General features: G+C 33.3%; 1 protein-coding gene across 9 annotated transcripts in view; it reads right to left on the reverse strand.

The window, feature by feature from the left end:
- Positions 1-19,645, reverse strand: part of BAZ2B (bromodomain adjacent to zinc finger domain 2B) — a 294,255-nt gene that overhangs the window by 39,494 nt on the left and 235,116 nt on the right. For all 9 annotated transcript variants that reach the window (XM_063092906.1, XM_063092873.1, XM_063092915.1 and 6 more), the window contains 3 exons: positions 6,665-6,805; positions 2,550-2,804; positions 1,355-1,569 (listed from right to left, as the gene is read on the reverse strand). In XM_063092906.1, the coding sequence (XP_062948976.1) occupies positions 1,355-1,569; positions 2,550-2,804; positions 6,665-6,805 (611 nt within the window). The remainder of the gene's footprint in view (positions 1-1,354; positions 1,570-2,549; positions 2,805-6,664; positions 6,806-19,645) is intronic.

A 19,645-nucleotide genomic window follows, 5' to 3' on the forward strand; every position in this document is an offset into this window, starting at 1 on the left:
CACGTGTTTATACATGTATGTACATATATACGTATATATATATATATACGTGTTTATACATGTATGTACATATATGTTAAAAATTTATTAATTTCTTTAGTGGTACAACATTGGTATTAGAAAATTCACTGTGGTTTCTACCTTAAACCAAGAAAGAAACTATCTACTAATTGCCTTAGAAAGACAGCATTCCAAGGTTTGTTGCATATTTAAGATGTGATAATTTTCAAAATCAAATCAGGAAACCAGAATATACATGGATATTTATGTAAGTGCACCTATATACATATATACATAAAATATCTATCTGAGGGTATGTATATAAATGTCCAAACAAAAACTAAGAATATTATATTTGCTCAAGGTAATAAGTCAAACAGTGGTGTTTCACCTTCTAAGGTAGAAACCATAGTGTATTGTTTACATTGATTTGTATGTGTGTTTTAACTAAGTGCAGCTCAGAATTACTACCTGTTATCATGGTCATGCTTAATGAGATTATTCTTTCATTGTAAAGCTTAAACATTATCACAGTTTTGGGGATGACTGTCAGTGAATAGCAAAAACAAATGAAAAATTTTATTAATACAGTGTCACAACTAAGATATGTACAGAAAAGTTAAAATGTCTAGCAATGGTAGAAATAAATGCATGGCTCTGAACATTTGGACTGATCCTTTTTTCTAGAAAGGTAAAGGACTAAAAATAACATAATTAAATTCTGTAAAATAATGAATAGCAAGGACAAGGTGAACATAAATTTGTTTACGACTCTTGAAATACTAGAGTACTAGTATTAGTATCTAGAGTGGCCGACTTATTTTGACTTTTAAGTGAGATTAAGTACTTTTTAAATCAGCAAAAACAACTAATAAATTGATAAACTAATAATCTAAGGCTGTTTTAGCATGCAACAAAATAAAAAGTGGCTAGATAACGCTCCGAATGGCTACTAAGGAAAATCAGGTGGTTATCTGCCCTTGAAAGATGTCAAGGAAAGAAAAATTTGGGTACTTGTGATGGTGTTGGATTCTGGCACCATCACAAGAAAAAATATTAAAAATTTCTAGTTATATACTAGAATTAACAAAATTATGAAACAAAACAGGTGACAAAGGCTACAGGTTACATATAAACAGAAAGATCCAATTTTTTTCTTTCAATAGACTGCAAAGAAATACATTAAAACATTATTAGTATCCGTCTCTGAATGGTGAGATTAAGTGTAATTTCAACTTTCTTCTTTGTGCTAGTCTGTACTTTCTAAATTTTCTATAAGCAATTTCTATTATTCTATGATTAGACAAATTCAAAACAGAAAAGAATCACCAGAAAAGCCTGGGCATATTCTCACCTCACCACACTCTTGCTGCATGCAAGTTCATTGATTAGGAAAGCCAGGGCTGAAGCTTTCTGTGCTGGAGTATGAGCCTGAAAAGCTTTAGTCTTCAGGCTTTCAGTAAGCTCAGTCTGTCCACAGTGCGCTTCCATAAAAATCTGCAAAATCTCGGAAACATTGTCTCTATTCACACCAACGTTCAGCAAATGTTCTCCAAGGGTTGTTTTGGCCTATAAAAGTTTGGCATTTTTATCAGTATTGATCATAATCACTCATAATATAAAAACAGTAAGATTAAAAATATCGGCATATTATATGCTCTAGATATTACTGACAAGGGCTTTATTCAAATTTTTGATGAAGTGGAGATAAAAATAGGCAACAGATGATAGACAAATATTCTAGTACTTATATCTTTCGGTTCCCTCTTCAAAGCCTTGGTTTAAAGTCAGGCAGGGAGAAGAATATGTATTCTCATGGGTAGCAGAGGTTTTAAATCATCTATCAAGACTTCTCTGACTACAGAAACTATTCCAAGCTTTTCCCAGGTTTTATCTAGACATTTTATCAGTAATGATAATCAGGGTGGGGAGGTTCAAAAGCATTATCATTATGTTTTTTAGCTTTACGGTGTCATAGGTTTTACTGCCTGGCACACTGAATGAACAGGGAAACGGAGAAAAAAAATAACAGGTCCACCTGGAAGTTTCTCTCTCTACCACATTATCTAAAGCAAAGCTGACTAGAATGTGTATCTTAACTGGAATTAAGATAAATTTGAACTTATTGAGTATCCACAGAACAGCACACAGTCTTTAACGTGCTGGTCTGTAAGTGCCTCAGTTATTCACGGTGATTAAGAGAGAACAAAGTATAATTTTAAAAGGCACACACAAGTTCTAATTGCTTTATAAATTATGAATTCTGTTTTTGATGAATATCACTTGGATATTTCCTTAACTCAACTTGGTCTTTTCCTAAGGCTAGAGGAAAAAAGAGTAACTTGAGAATAGTCTATATTCCTGAAGCTCTATAACCAGGTTTTTCTATGTTTGTACCACGTGTAACCTGATGTAAATCTACATTTAACTTTGTGAGTCATTATGTGGAAAAAGTTGTATCAGTCTACACAGTCTTCTGCTAATATGCCAAAGCTAGCTATCAATGCATTGCTAGTACAGATTTTAAAACTTTTTAATGTTTTTTTTACCTTGTATCCTGTAATTAGACCTGGATCACATACAGCAGCTGAGAGGAGCCTCACAAGCAAGTCTTGTACTTCACCCATGCTGTCCCCTATATTTAGCAATCCCTCTTGAAGAACACTCAGGTTTGGAACATCAATATTCACATCAAAGCCCAAAACTTTACCAAAGTTACGTAAGAACTGCACCACCATGAGACAGTCTGAAAATGTACTTCCAGAGAGAACAAGTCCTGGAATACGAGGCAACTCTGGCAAAGGCTGAAAATAAAATAAAAAAGGACAAATTTTAAAAGCCATGATTTTGTACGTTCTGGAGTAAAATAAGCTATCTTTTTTTTCTCTTGTATTGTGCCCTTTGGATGATAAATTCTGTAGGGGCATTTCTGCAATTCCCATGGTACTATGCATGGTGTCTTGAAAATAAGTAACCATCAATAAATTTTGGTTGAACTCAATACAAACTTAGATCTCTACAAAAGAGACACTAATTTCAATGAACTTACATATTGATAAAACATAACTGGAGCAAAAATTAAATAGCATAAAAAATGAACATTTCAAAAGTACTTTACCATGAACATACTTAGTATGGGCATGTGCACTGATTTCTTCTAATGATAGAGACATTTAAAATTCACACTTTTTTGGTAGCTCAAAAACTAATAGCACACATCTGTGGGCTCTTTGATTGGAGAGAGGTACCATCTATGGCTAATGAATGCAGATAAATTACTAGGTCCACATGACCAGAACTCATGACCCTGAACATAAACCCAGTTACAATGCAACTGAAGGCCTTTAGGTTTCCCTGTACTTAGCAAAACATTAATATGAGTTCCAGTATTAAAATTAGCATGATGTCTCTATTGCTACTTCCCAAATATTCTCACGCGTCAACATTTTAGTGACTAAATTGTACTGGCAGTTGTCACAGACATTTAAAAAATTCAGCAAATAGGCTATTTAAATTGAAAACATTTTTCCCATGGATAAGACTCAAAATGAAACATTTTAAATTTAATTGGGAAAAAAGTGACTTACAAATATTTCTATTTATCTGAATTGGTCCTCATTCAAAAATGTTCTTCTACCTTGCACTTACTGAAGTATCCAACCAAAGACTTTTTCTATTAATATTGTGTGGACACTCAGAACTATGGACAATAGCTGATACCATAAAAATCTTTTATGTTCCATTTGAAAACAAGTTAATTCTGATCCTCCCCTTTTCCCTAATCATATAAGATATACACATTTCCATATAATTCTAAAAATTTACGCAACAAAACTAATAAAAGCACGCCTTAAAATAAACTTACATGAGGGGTTCATGGGAAATGCATATTATGAAAAAACTATGCATGGATTTCAAAGGTTTTTTGCATCAAAATAAACTTGTACTAACTTGTTATAACATGTCTAAACAGAATCTAGCTTGAGGCACTAAGAGGTATTAAAAAAAAATCAATTTGAAGAGTCACCATCAGAACAACGTGAATTCTAAAACTGAAGCAAGAAAAAACAACAAATTTATGGTGAAGCATGGGTGGAAGAATGATGAACTCACTGATGCCTTATGAAAACTTTATGGGGACAATGCCCCAAAGAAATCAGCAGTTTACAAATGGATAACTCATTTTAAGAAGGGATAAGACACTTGGGAAAGCATGGTGTTGATAACACCAAGGTCAAGGGTTCGAATCCCCATACTGGTCAGCTGACAAAAAAAAAAAAAAAAGGGATTAGATGATGTTGAAGATGCAGCCCACAGAGACAGACCATACACATCAATTTGCAAGGAAAAAATTAATCTTGTTCATGCCCTAATTGAAGACAATGGATGATTAACAGTAGAAACAACAGCCAACACAACAGACACCTCAGTTGGCTCAGCTTACAGAATTCTGACTGAAAAATTAAAGTGCAGCAAACTTTCTACTCAATGGGTGTCAAAACTGTTGTGTCCAGATCAGCTGCAGAAAACAGCAGAGCTTGATCGTGAAGCATTTATTTAAAGAATAAATGTAACAGCACCATGACACATGGCTTTACCAGAATGATCCTGAAGACAATGCACAACCAAAGCAATGGCTACCAAGAGGTGGAAGTGATCCAGTTAAAGTAAAAGCAGACTGGTCAAGAACAAAGGTCATGGCAACAGTTTTTTGGGATGCCCAAAATATTTTTATTGTTGACTTTCTGGAGGGCAAAAGAATGATAACATCTGCTTATTATGAGAGTGTTTTGAGAAAGTTAGCTAAAGCTTTAGCAGAAAAACACCCAGGAAAGCTTCACCAGAGAGTCCTTCTCTACCACAACAATGCGCATTCTCAGCATTTCTCTCATCAGTCAAGGGCAATTTTGAGGGAGTTTCAATGGGAAATTATTAGGCATCCACTTTACAGTCCTTATTTGGCCCCTTTTAACTTCTTTTTGTTTCCTAAACTTAAAAATCTTTAAAGGGAAAGAAAGAAAGAAAAAAACCACAATAATACACTGAAATTTCAGAAGGAGAGAATGAACCTAAGGATACTAGAGACAGGAATGGAGGGGGAGGGAGGTTGGGGAGTGATAGGTTGGGTAGAGGACATGGGGAAAGATTATGATTTATAATGATGAATATGCTAATAATAATAAAAAAAGAAAAAATTTTTAAAGAGCACCCATTTTTCTTCAGTTAATAATGTAAAAAAGACTGTACTGACATGGTTAAATTCTCAGGACCCTCAGTTATTTAGAGATCGTATCATCATTTATAAAAGTACCTTCAACTTGATGGAGCTTATGTTAAAAAATAACATTTATATTTTTTATTTTTATCTTTTAATTCCATTTTCCATGAATTTTTTGAAGTTCCCTTTATATTTGATATAGTGCATATGGATTTAAATGAAAATAAAATATACAAGAAAATACAGCTTACTTAGGATTAAAAAAACTTGCTCACTATGGGCTTATAAAAGGAATTAACTAATTTATCATTAAGCTCTGCTTAGGCATATTTAAACATTCAAATGACTAAAATCAGTAAGTATACTTTCATTTTTATTTAAAAGCATTCATGCTAAGTAAATAAACAGAATATTAATATAATTCAATCCCAACTAGTACTTCAAGCACTTTAGAAAATAGCTTATATAAGTCAAGAGACAATCATGATTTCTATATCAGATGAATATGGCACATAAGTAAATACAGGTGCTACTGACAAAGTATAGTATATTATGGGACAGTTTTATAGAGATTACATGCATTTTTGATATAATTTTCAAAAAGTACCATCTTCTTAATTGTAGTAAAAACATAACTGATTTCTACTCAAAAGCATATGAAATCATGCCAGTTGCCAAGATAATTTTGATCTTTCTAAATTTCTACTTTTATGCATTTTAGTAACATTACATTTCTTTGGAGCACTATCGAAGAGAAAACACACATGAGGTGCTTTGGATGGACACACTTTCTTGGCTTTCAGGATGATAAACTACAGTCTCAGGAGTTTGACAAACTGGGATTTGAATCCAAGTTGCCACCTACTAGTTGTGTCATCTTGGGGAAGTTCTTTAACCTCTCTGTGTCTCAGTTTTCTTATCTGTAAATGGGGAGAATACCAGCTTCACAGGATTGTGTTGAGGATTAAATGAGAGAATTCATATAAGTGTTTAGTCTAATGCCTGGTATGTAGTAAACATGCTCTATAAAAGTTAGCTACCATTACTAAGCACTGAAGGTTATAGATTATAAAACCTAGTTTACTTAAATGTCTACAGGGATTTGGGGAGGAGTCACATCTTTCTGTGCTTGAACAGCTGGGAAAGACCAAAAGAAACATGGAAATCCTATCTATTTCTATAATACTTCTTTTTGTAGATTTCTTCAGTATTTCTATTTAAATTAAAAAGGTTTGCAGTGTGCTCCACTTATATATCAAGAACTGCCATTAACAGCACAGGAGCTCCAGAGAGGGTTATTGGCAGGTATCCAGAAGAGGCAAATTGACCTAGACTTGGAAATCCATTGCTCTAGATAAAGATGAAAGGCTTTCATAAGGGCAGCTCTAGTGAAGGAATCAGGTAAGAAAACTGGAAAAATTAAACTTATTAATGAATATAAATTACCTTTTGGTCTGCTAAGCACATGTCTTCATTAGGCTTCTTTAGTTCCTTTGCCATTTCTAATTCTAATCTTCGTTGCTCTAATTTACGCTCTTTATTTAATCTTTTCTCGTCACGTTTTTCTTGCTTCAATCGTTCTTTTTCCTTAAAAAAAAAAAAAATCATGTCCACATATTCTCCTTACATATGCTTACAAAGAGTTAAAATTTAAAAAATGATCAAAGTGTTATTGTTTCCATGAACGGAATTCTCTTAGGAAGTTTAGGAATAAACTTTGAATTACATGACTTATTTTGCTTTTTATTATTTTCACTCATTGAATTTCAAAATAATCTTATGACTGTACAAGGGGTCTTTTAAAAGTGCGTGGAAAGATTTGTATTATCTTTAATTCTATTTTCCCACAAACTTTTTGAAGTATCCTTGTATATATTTAATATCAATATTAGATTCTACCCAGACTATTTTATTATTAAAAATTTGTTTAATCCTTTGCCAAGTAATGACAATAAAATACTTATTAATAAAAGCAGGTATATAAAATGCACATGTCAACTACTTATTTATAAAATAAAGTTAATTAGTATTAAAACAAATTTTTACATGACTCCAGGAAGCAAAAGAGGATTTACAGCAGGAAAGTAGAAGCAATATGTTTGAATTTGCAAAAGCAGTTCTTTCAAAGTGAATTAGCTAGTCTTAAGATAGCACTTGTGATGAAATAAAAATATTATTTAACACCATAAACAACACTTAAGGAAATGTAAAATGGGTTCTGAAGACAATTCCAAAAGCACTCAGAAAATGTTTTGGTAATGGCAACAATATGGAAATAACTGTCTTATTTCCTATTAACTGTCTTAAGTCTATTGTAGGGAATGGCTTTCTGTCACAAGAAGTTAGGAGATTTTCTATTATAACACCAGTATCATTAGTTTATTGTCATACCTCAAATACAATTTCTCATTTATTTAAAGGAGAAATAACAGTAGAATCATCATAGAATCATCAGGCAATTCTAACCTACTACTTCACATGTCCTATACACTGCGGATGGGTTTACTTTTGTAAGTCTGATCACACCTTTTCCTTGATTAAAAATCTTTCAATTTTCCATCAGAATAAGGTCCAAATTCTTACTTTTGAATTCCAGACTCTCTTCTTTTCCAACTTTATCTCTCATTTTTATATTCTATGTAGATTTAGTCAAATTATTTGCTATTCCTGATGAACACTTGTTTCCTTACTTCCTTATATTGGTTCACTTCAATCAGTACGTTCATCACTCCCATCTTGCATATCTAAATCCTAATTAAACACTACCACCTCCTTCTATTACCCTAATTCTCATAACCCTTAACTATAATTCTGACATAGCACTTACTGCTCCCTGTACTATGTTATGTTAGTATTTTTACCCATATCTAACCATCTCCATTTCAGTTACCCCTCGTAAGTAAGCAGCCTCAATGCTGTGGAGACAGAGAGTAGCGGAGAAGGTCATCTAGCCAGAGAGTTGAGAAAGCATGGTGTGTTTTAAACACTTGCTAGTAGTTTCAAGACTGAAGCGTAGGTTGCAGGTTGAGTAGTTGCTAAATATTATGACACAAAGCCAGGGGCCAGATCATGAGGGCCTTTTTATATAAAATGCCCAATCATTGCTCATTTTTATACCACCTCTGCATTTTGGGGTTACTGACTCATGCAGACATTTTGGGAGGAGACAAATGATAAAGAAGGTTATAAGACTGTTGCACCAAAAAATTCTCCAATTAATTTGATTAGTTATAAACTAAGTTTATAAAGGCCTAATGACATGAAATATACACAATTAACACCTAACAGTCCCACAATGCAGTACAGATTTTCAAATGAAATTATCAGTTAAATGCCTAAAGTATGATTATTACTAATCCTTACAAAAGGGCAGCAGAGTCATTTGTAGAACATCTTTTCCCCCAGAAGTGGATTTTCAATTCTTAAACACATGAAATGATGCTCTAAAAACCTTTCCAAAGAAGGGAAGATTTAACTTTTTGGCTCCTCACCAGAATAATGAGTTAGGATCACCAATAGAAAAAAACATACTAAATATCTCTTATGGATATCAAAATATCTGCTGTAAATTTTTCTACTATATAGGACTAACCCAGACTTCTTAATTTTGTTCATAACAACTATAAATATAACAGTTGAGACTACTCTACTCTTAATTAAAACTGTTGAAAATGGTTACCACTTCTTTTCAAAAAAAAGAGAAAGAACCCATGTGATGCTGATGCTCTTTTCACCGAGCCGACTTCCCACGGGTAGCAATCCTGAGGGTAGATACACACTTCATAGACAGATGGGCAACGAGATAGAATGTGTTGAGTGCCAGGAGACAAATATGGATTATATTCTTGGAGTTTCAATTTTATCTAGTGCTATGCAATTTTTTTTCCAATTAAAAAAGCATGGTTTTAATATGGAATAGAATATAAAAGTCACATGAATATTTAGGATAAAATGGAGATTTCCAAGGAATCTGAGAAATTTGTGGGGCCTTTATCAGTTAAAGACAAGCACCTATTCTTATCTACTACTAGGGACACTTTGAAGGAAATGCAGAGTCTCTCAACTTAGTATGATTTATACCAAACTAATATAAATTCTGTGGTTCTGGTACAAGATGACTCTCAAAGAACCAGAGCTTCCAGGGTCCCCTCAACCACCACCTAATATTACACTGGCATATATAGCCAGTCACAATCTAACCCCTCACAAATTCTCATCTCCTATCTCATGATTTTCAGTGCATTTCCCATGTTCCAGCCATATTGTGTGATGCCTGTGTGGAGAAAACAGCATAGCCAGTTTGAAGTTACTACTTGAATGATAATGATGAAGCAACAAAGCCAACATGGGTGTGTACACAGGTTAAAACTGGCTAACCCCCTCTCTGTGTCCCATCTTCATGTCCTGTTTAATCACAACACTGTAATTTTGTATATGTCATACCCTCTGACTAGAATGCTTAGCTCGTCCTCCTTTATATAGAATCTGTATAAAGTCTGATTTTTAAAGATTCTTCCCACAACTACTTCAGGCATCTTAATACTTCTCTTTTTTGAGTTATATGGAAATATAACTTAGTATATTGCTCTGTGTAACAATTATTTGTTTCCAGTTGATCTCTCTGAGTTGATCTCTCTGACCTGAGTGTGAGCTTCTGGAGGGCATTAACTTATTCACCTGTTTCATCATGGACCTATTCAATTCCCAGCAGTACAATTTGCTGGACATGTCCAGGCAGTTTTAAATAATTTTATCGTTTTCTCTGACTCTCAAGCCTGTACCAGTCCAACTTTCCTCTCCCACTGGTCTCCCCTGTCTAAATATTGCTCTTATTTCTGACTATTACAGTTATCATGTGACTCTAATGTATATATTTGGTGTACCACAGCATATAGTATAAAAATTATTTAAGCATTTATTAATTTCCTGAAGGATTAATTCTTCAGATGCCACAATAAAGGTAGGGTAACATATGAACTAGTCATTAAACATATTCAATAGCAAATTTTTTCTTTACTTTCCAAATTTCATTCTATGGACAAACATAATTGATATCTTCCATTTTCAGTTATATAATAAACCTTGGATCCAAAAGTGGGGGTTAATACATTTATTAAGAATATTTATGGATTAAAATTAGAAATCAATAACAAACGAGATTCTGGAAACTATACAAATACATGGAAATTAAACAACATTCTACATAATGACATATGGGTCCAAGAAGAAATCAAACAGGAAATCAAAAAATTTACTGAAACTAATGAAAGCAATGATATATCATACCAAAACCTATGGGACACTGCAAAAGCAGTACTAAGGGGGAAATTTATCACATTAAATGCTTACTTCAGAAGAATGGAAAGATGGCAAGTGAACAACCTAATACTTCACCTTAAAGAACTAGAAAAACAAGAACAATCTAAACCCAAAGTTAGCAGATGGAAAGAAATCATTAAGATCAGACGGAAAGAAATCATTAAGAACTTAATGAAATTGAAACCCAAAAAACAATACAAAAGATCAATGAATCAAAAAGTTGGTTTTTTGAAAAGATAAATAAAATTGACAACTAAAAAAGGAAGAGATAAGATCCAAATAAGGAAAATTAGAAATGAAAAAGGCAATATTACAACTGATAAATCTGAAATACAAGGAATCATTCGAGACTACTATAAACAACTATATGCCAACAAATTTGAAAATCTGGAGGAAATGGATAAATTTCTAGACACACACAAGCTACCAAAACTGAGCCAAGAAGATGGAGAAAATCTGAACAGACCAATAACAATAAAGGAGATTGAAGCTGTTATCAGAAGGCTCCCAACAAAGAAAAGCCCAGGACCAGATGGATTCACAGCAGAATTTTACCAAACATTCAAAGAGGGATTGACACCAATTCTCTATAAACTATTCCAAAATATTGAAACAGGCATTTCTCCCAAACTCATTCTATGAAGCAAACATCACCCTGATACCAAAACCTGGTAAAGATACAACTAAAAAAGAAAACTACAGGCCAATATCCTTGATGAATATAGATGCAAAAATCCTCAATAAAATAATAGCTAACAGAATACAGCAACACATATGCAAAATTATACACCACGATCAAGTGGGATTCATCCCAGGGATGCAAGGTTGGTTCAAAATACGCAAACCAGTAAATGTGATACACCATATCAATAAAATCAAACACAGGGACCATAATATGATCACCTCTATAGATGCTGAAAAAGCATTTGATGAAATTCAACACTTATTCATCATAAAGACTCTCTATAAGTTAGGTATAGATGGAAAGTATCTCAACATAATTAAAGCCATATATGATAAACCCACTGCCAATATCATCTTGAATGGGGAAAAGCTGAAAGCTTTTCCTTTAAGAACAGGAACTAGACAAGGATGCCCACTCTCACCACTCCTATTCAACATAGTGTTGGAAGTACTAGCCGGAGCAATCAGAGAAGAGAAGGAAATAAAGGGCATCCAGATTGGAAAAGATGAAATCAAACTGTCCCTCTTTGCAGATGACATGATCCCATATACCGAACAGCCTAAAGCCTCTACAAAAAAACTCTTGGCGTTGAAAAATAATTTCAGCAAAGTAGCTGGATACAAAATCAACACACGAAAATCAGTAGCATTTCTATTCTCCAATAGTGAACATGCAGAAACAGAAATCAAGAAAGCTAGCCCATTTACAATAGCCACCAAAAAATAAAATACTTAGGAATTGAGTTAACCAAGGATGTGAAAAATCTCTATAATGAGAACTACAAACCACTGCTGAGAGAAATTAGAGAGGATACAAAAAGATGGAAAGATATTCCATGCTCTTGGATTGGAAGAATCAACATTGTGAAAATGCCCATACTACCCAAAGTGATATACAAATTCAATGCAATCCCCATCAAAATTCCAATGACATTTTTCACAGAAATGGAAAAAACTATCCACACATTTATCCAACAAAAGACCATGCATAGCCAAAGTAATTCTGAGCAAAAAAAATAAAGCTGGAGGCTTAACACTACCTGAGTTTAAGCTATACTACAAAGCTAAAATAGCCAAAACACCATGATACTGGCATAAAAACAGAAACACTGATCAATGGAATAGAATAGAGAATCCAGAAATCAACCCACATACCTACAGCCATCTGATCTTTGACAAAGGCAAAGCCTATACACTGGGGAAGAGACTGCCTCTTCAGCAAATGGTGCTGGGAGAACTGGATATCAATATGCAGGAAAATGAAACTAGACCCATACCTCTCACCATATACCAAAATCAACTCAAAATGGATTAAAGAATTAAATATACTCCCTGAAACAATAAGACTACTCAAAGAAAACATAGGAGAAACACTTCAGGAAGTAGGACTGGGCACAGACTTCATGAATATGACCCCAAAAGCATGGGCAACCAAAGGAAAAATAAACAAATGGGATTATATCAAACTAAAAAGCTTCTGCACAGCAAAATAAACAACTAACAGAGTTAAAAAACAACCAACAGAGTGGGAGAAAATATTTGCAAAATATACATCTGACAAAGGATTAATATCCAGAACATACAAAGAACTCAAACAACTTTACAACAAAAAAACAAGGAACCCAATTAAAAAATGGGCAAAAGAGTTAAATAGGCATTTCTCAAAGGAAGATATACGAATGGCCAAAAGACACATGAAAAAATGCTCAACATCACTCAGCATTTAGGAAATGCAAATCAAAACCACACTGAGATACCATCTCACCCCAATTAGGATGGCTAAGAGCCAAAAGGCTGTGAATGATAAATGCTGGTGAGGTTGTGGAGAAAAAGGAACTCTCATACATTGTTGGTGGGAAGGCTGCAGCCTTCCATAGAGGCTACAAAATGGTGCAGCCTCTATGGAAAATGGTATGGAGGTTCCTCAAACAATTGCAGATAGATCTACCATACGACCCAGCTATCCCACTGTTGGGAATATACCCAGAAGAATGGAAATCATCAAGTTGAAGGTATACCTGTTTCCCAATGTTTATCGCAGCCCTCTTTACAATAGCCAAGAGTTGGAAACAGCCCAAATGCCCATCATCGGATGAGTGGATACGGAAAATGTGGTACATCTACACAATGGAATACTACTCAGCTATAAAAACGAATGAAATACTGCCATTTGCAACAACATGGATGGACCTTGAGAGAATTATATTAAGTGAAACAAGTCAGGCACAGAAAGAGAAATACCACATGTTCTCACTTATTGGTGGGAGCTAAAAATTAATATATAAATTCACACACACACACACACACACACAGACACACACACACACACACACACGCACACAAACCGGGGGGGGGGGAAGAAGATATAACAACCACAATTATTTGAAGTTGATATGACAAGCAAACAGAAAGGACATTGTTGGGGGGGAGGGGGGAGGGAGAAGGGAGGGAGGTTTTGGTGATGGGGAGCAATAATCAGCCACAATGTATATCGACAAAATAAAATTTAAAAAAAAAAAACAATTGCAGATAGATCTACCATATGACCCAGCTATCCCACTGCTGGGAATATACCCAGAGGAATCGAAATCATCAAATCAAAGGTATACCTGTTCTCCAGTGTTCATTACAACACTCTTTACAATAGCTAAGAGTTGGAACCAGCCCAAATGTCCATCGTCAGATGAATGGATACGGAAAAATGCTATATCTACACAATGGAATACTACTGTGCTATAAAAAAGAATGAAATACTGCCATTTGCAACAACATAGATGGACCTAGAGAGAATTATATTAAGTGAAACTAGTCAGGCACAGAAAGAGAAATATCAAATGTTCTCACTTATTTGTGAGAGCTAAAAATAAATAAATAAATACACAAACAATGGGGGGGGGAAGAAGACATAACAATTACAAGTCCTTGAAGTTGATACAACAAGCAAACAGAAAGGAGTTTGTTGGGAGGGAGGGGGGAGAGAGAGGAGGGAGGGAAGATTCAGTAATTGGCCACAATAATCAACCATATGTATAGTGACAAAATAAAATAAAACTAAAAAAAAAAAAAATATTTAGATTACATTTAGGAATTTAAAATTATCTAAAATATGTTTTTCACATCCACTCCAACATTATTAATTTCTTAGCCATTTTAATGGCATACATCGTGATTTGATATGCTTGCAAATAGACTTCCCTATACAAAAGTTAAACAGATGACTTTTTATCTGATCATTTTTCCAGAAGCTAAAGTTTAAAGTGGCAGAGATACTTTAGGCTCCAACCAACCGAGCTAACCAGCCAGCCCCAAGATGTGTAAATTTGTATAGCATTCTCTCTTCTAGACTTATCTTGAAAGAGCAATATATTTACCCGCTTTTTACCTAAGCTTTTCATGACAAATCAAGCTGCCGGTCTGGCCAGTTAGCTCAGTTGGTTAGAGCACAGCCTTGTGACACTAAGGTCAAGGGTTTGGATTCCCCCATACTGGCCAGCCGCCAAGGGGGGAAAAAAAGCTGCCACAGTTGATCCTAAATCTAATTTCTATAACATTACATTTTGTTGCTATGCCAAATATTAGGATTTCACAATAGAATTTTCTGATTTTCCAAGGTCAGTTCACAACAGACCTTTGATTTACCAGAGATAAGACTTGTTAAACCTATCATAATACAAAAGAAATGTTAAATCATTTTATGTTAATAATGGTTAGATTGCAGGGCAATAACTTAGATTGCCTACAAATGACTACAAAATATAGCTCTAGAGTATATTTTAGATTGACTATAAATAATTACAAGCAAATTAGTAGCTGCTTCCCAATTTTTTTTGCCTTCTCCCCCCAAACCCAGTTTTCAAGATGTAGACTTTTTAAAAATAAATGTGGATTATTGGATTATACATCATTCATAACAAAACATCTTTTTATCATCCTAATTATAATAATGAAATTATTTGTATCAAAGTTTTACTAACATCTTAGTTAAATCTTTTAAAATTTCTTTTCAAAGTTGAGACATCTGTTGAGAGCAAATACATTAAATGTAGATTATCCTAAACAGTCCAAAATATACGGGGTGAAAATCTAAAAATCATTTTTTTATTCATATGAAAGGATTATTTGGGGAACTCTAAAAGCATAAATAAAAGTATTTCCAGAAATCTATAGTGGAATAATAAATATATGAATAAATTTATTCTCTTTTAGAATTATATAAGTTTAAAAACCAAACAATGAATGTGATAAAATGACCTATTATTGTAAGTTTACAACTTACAAGATTGCAAAACATGCCATTTTTAAGAGACCATATTGCAGAGATGCCCATGGTTTTTGCATTTTATGATTCTACTGGGTCTCTTAGGTGTTTGCTTTGGGCATAATTAGGAGAATACATTCCTTTTGACAGCAACTTGAACTCAAATTTAAAAGACATAAATATAATTTAAGAGGCACAGGTTTACCTTAGGGTGCAGGAAGAATAAAAGCATAAATAAGATTAACAATACAAGACATTTATAGAGGACAAATATAAAGAACAAAAATGACACTGTTTTATGGGTCACATATTAAATATGAGTAGAACAATCAGGTAATTTTTTAAAAAAGAGCATATTATTTATACATTTTAATTTTACATTTAAAATATTATAAAAATTAAATTTATACAAAGGAAAAAATTATGAGTCACACGATTAAAGAAATACTAACAATGTTACTTATATATTTTATAGGTATAAAATGATCATATTTAAAAAGAATAAAACCTTTATCATGTTTTCTTAAAACCCACCAGAGTATTACATGAGAAATTTGTACTTACTTTAGATGAGCTATCTTTAAGTATTATGTAAATTAGCTACTGCTTATATAAATATCTCCTAAATTAAAATCAAAATTGTTAATAATTCTCAAGTCAGAAACTTAGATTTTAATGTATCTAAATGAAATTAATAGCAATGCTTTTTAAATTCTGCTTTATGACATTTAATATCCTATTGAATAGTTAATATATATAAAATAGTTTTGCACTTGTTTTTAAAGGTAATTTAATGTTAAAACTGAAATAAAGTACATTTACATAAGTATTACTTAAGTATATTTACTACATCTTCAGTTGAAAAATGGGTTTGCTTAAAAATTGTCTACATGTGCAATTCTTTTTATATTTTTCACTAAATAATGACTAGTATAAATACAGGATTTTGAAATATTCTCATGACTTGAATCACTGGGGGGTATGCATTGTTTTTTTTTGCTTTCAAATTTTTTATTAGATGACTTCTGAAACCTCAACTATTCTCTTCCATTTTATGGTTTTGTCTCCCAAAGTGCTGACACAGTCATTCTGTGATAGATGTATGTTTAACGACCTTTTGTAGTTTACTGATCCTTGGGGAGACATACAAGACTCTGTTATGATTACTGTGGTTGATTATGCAGTTAATATGAGTGAAGTGATTACAAATTTGTGACTGCTATAGTTTGAAGTTTTTATAATTGAAACAGGAGATTTTATACTAGAAAATAATAGGCTTTTTTATTCATGAAGCTAAAGACTATTCTTAATATTACAAAAATATTTATGAACTATGATGATATACTAATGGCCCTTTAAAATTAATATGACAGTAACAATAAAGACAATTTACATCAATCTGGATTTTTTTTTTACTAATTATAAATTTACATAAAGGAAAAACTATAGAAATTAGATTTCTAAACTAGAGAACTATTAGAATTTGGGCTCTTTTTTGTGTATGAAAAATACATTGAGGTAATGCCAAATCTAAAAGTAAGATCAGTGTAGTGTATGTACACAAAGAATCATAAGTGGTATTTGTGTTCCTTACTTTGATAGATATGGGGAGTTTCTCAGAATAATCTCAGATGTTATAAGAGACTTTTAATTAACAAGGTGAAATCAATTGGTTTGATAACCTCATCATTCTTTAAACACTACTCCTAATATTTGCTTATCCTTTCTTTTTTGTGTCTGTGTGTGTGCTTATCCTCTCTATTTTTTCTTTCTGCACAATCTAATAATTAAAGGTCTAAACACATTGAAGTCTGGAATCAAGAGTTATACACAAATCAGTTCAGAATTTTGAACTGGCTGTATAAAGTATCATTTGGCCTTTACTTTATAACAAAGCTGGTTCTTTTATAATAGTTAATAACAGAAAAAAATTACAGATTTGGGCTATTAGGAGGTAACAGGTGGCAGAATATGAAGCCAAGATATGCCCATTATTGACTTTCTATCAGTTACATCTTGTGCATGTTAAGTAATAAGGATAAAGTGAACAAGTACACATAGCAATGCTTTGTTTATACTGAGGTGCAAGTTTATGTAAAACACGGTGGAAGTTTGGGTTTTCTGTAAAAAATATGCCTCATTACTGCTTAATTATTTACACTGTAAAGTTTTATCTCTCCAATATGATTACTGCATCTTGAATATTCTTTTTGTTTTTCCCACACTCTAATTTAATGCTGGGCACATGATAGTAGATTAAGAAATTTTAAAAAATACTTAGTTAATCACAGATCTATAGGTACCATTTATAAGGGGAATACAATTTAAAATTAGAATAACTCAAAATTACCCAATCTGAGAGCAGTCTTGTTCACAGGTTTGTAGTTATCAAAGGATAACATTTTAAGAACCCAGTTTTACCTGTGAGGTTCTCTCAAACATTCTGGTCAAGGATTATTTGTGACATGTTATTATATTTTTCTTTTTAAAGAATAATTCCTTGAATGTTTGACTTTAACAAAAGAAATTACCTAAGGTAAAATAAAATCATGGATTTTATCATTATATAAAGAGAATCATATAGACAGAAGACATAATGTACCCATTCTTTAATGATTTTATTTTTTTGTTAATTTGTTTTCTTAGTGTTATAACTGTCAATTTCATTTTAACTCATTCATTCATTCAACTAGAATTTTCTAAGCACCTACTACATACTTGGTTCTAATCAAGGCATTGGCAATACAAGGAAGACAAGAGTCTGGTTCTCCTAGATCTTATATTCTGGGAGGAAAAAGACCATAAACAAGCAAAAAGTAAATAAGATGACAGAACAGAGTTCCAGATGTGGGATTTAAGAAAAGGGAAAACTAGATGTTCTAGGAAGGCCTCTTCGACAAAATAATATTTGACCTGTGACTGAACAATAAATAGGAACCATTTGAATCCTCGATGGAACAACAGCAATGGTAACGACCTTTGTTTAGGAATAATAAGAATACAAAAATGATGAATATACTGCGTAAGGGGCAAACTGCACAAGGTAAAGAGTGGTAGGCAGAGGACAGAGCATATGGGACTGTTATGTCATAGAGAGGAGTTTGGACTTTACTATAGTTGCAATGAGAAGTGACTGGATAGTGTTTAGTGGTTTACTTTTTGAAAAGATCACTTTAGCTGCTCTGTGGAGAACATACACAGAGTTTTGAGGAAAGCAACATAAAAAGCAAAAAGGGAAACCAAGCTCTTTAAGTTATTATGACTTAAGTTATTTTATATATATATATATATGCATATATTAGCTTTATCCTGGTTTAATATTTTATCATGGTTACCTTGCCATTTCTTTTCAAATTAATTACTTATGCTTGATGTGGGCAGCCCTATTAAGAACTCGTATTGCTCTAATATAGGTGGGTTAAACTTTTTTCAGTTTTTTCTCAGTTTATCTGTCATCTGTTTTAATAATTCTAAGCACTTCAGATTTAAGGGTGAGAATTCCGTATGCTACTCAAGTTTCTTTTTTCTCAGGACTGGGTAGCTAGGAAAAGCAAAGCTGTAGCTGGTTTCTGATATCCCTTTTGCGTTTATTGGAAGCACTGTGCCTGATTCACTCTATCTAGTCATGGGTATGTCCGTTCCTCTTGAATGGTGCTCCTGGGCTTTGATGGATTCTTAGACTATCTAATTTTAATCAGCTTTATTTATTCTGTGGCTGTCACCCTCCACCCAACCCAGATTTCACCCACCTCTTTGAAGCAACTTTTTCCACTCTCTCCCCAGGCCAGAGGGTAAATACTGAAAACCAATAGGAGGTGTCATGTCTTTGGGTGCCTCTTTCACCTGGGAATTAACTTCCTCAGATGATCTTATTCTTAGTATTTTCTTCGGTTTTCCCTTCTTATTAAATCCTAGTATGCCTGGAGATAATGCTCTAGGTTATCTTGATTATTCTGCCTTTCTTCTTTCGCTTTCCTTCCTGCCAGGAAAAACCTGAATGATAAGCCCTGGTTCTTTTTATTCCTACTGGTAAAAAACAGTTGAAAGGGAAGAACTAGTCTCTTGAGGGATTTTCCACGTCTTTGTCCTGGGTTACTAATTGCTCCCCCTGTTTTCATCTCTCCAGATTAAAGGAAATTAGGTTGAACTTTCAGTATTTTAATTAA

This window comes from Cynocephalus volans, chromosome 1, assembly GCF_027409185.1.
Source record: "Cynocephalus volans isolate mCynVol1 chromosome 1, mCynVol1.pri, whole genome shotgun sequence".
NCBI classification, from domain to species: domain Eukaryota; kingdom Metazoa; phylum Chordata; class Mammalia; order Dermoptera; family Cynocephalidae; genus Cynocephalus; species Cynocephalus volans.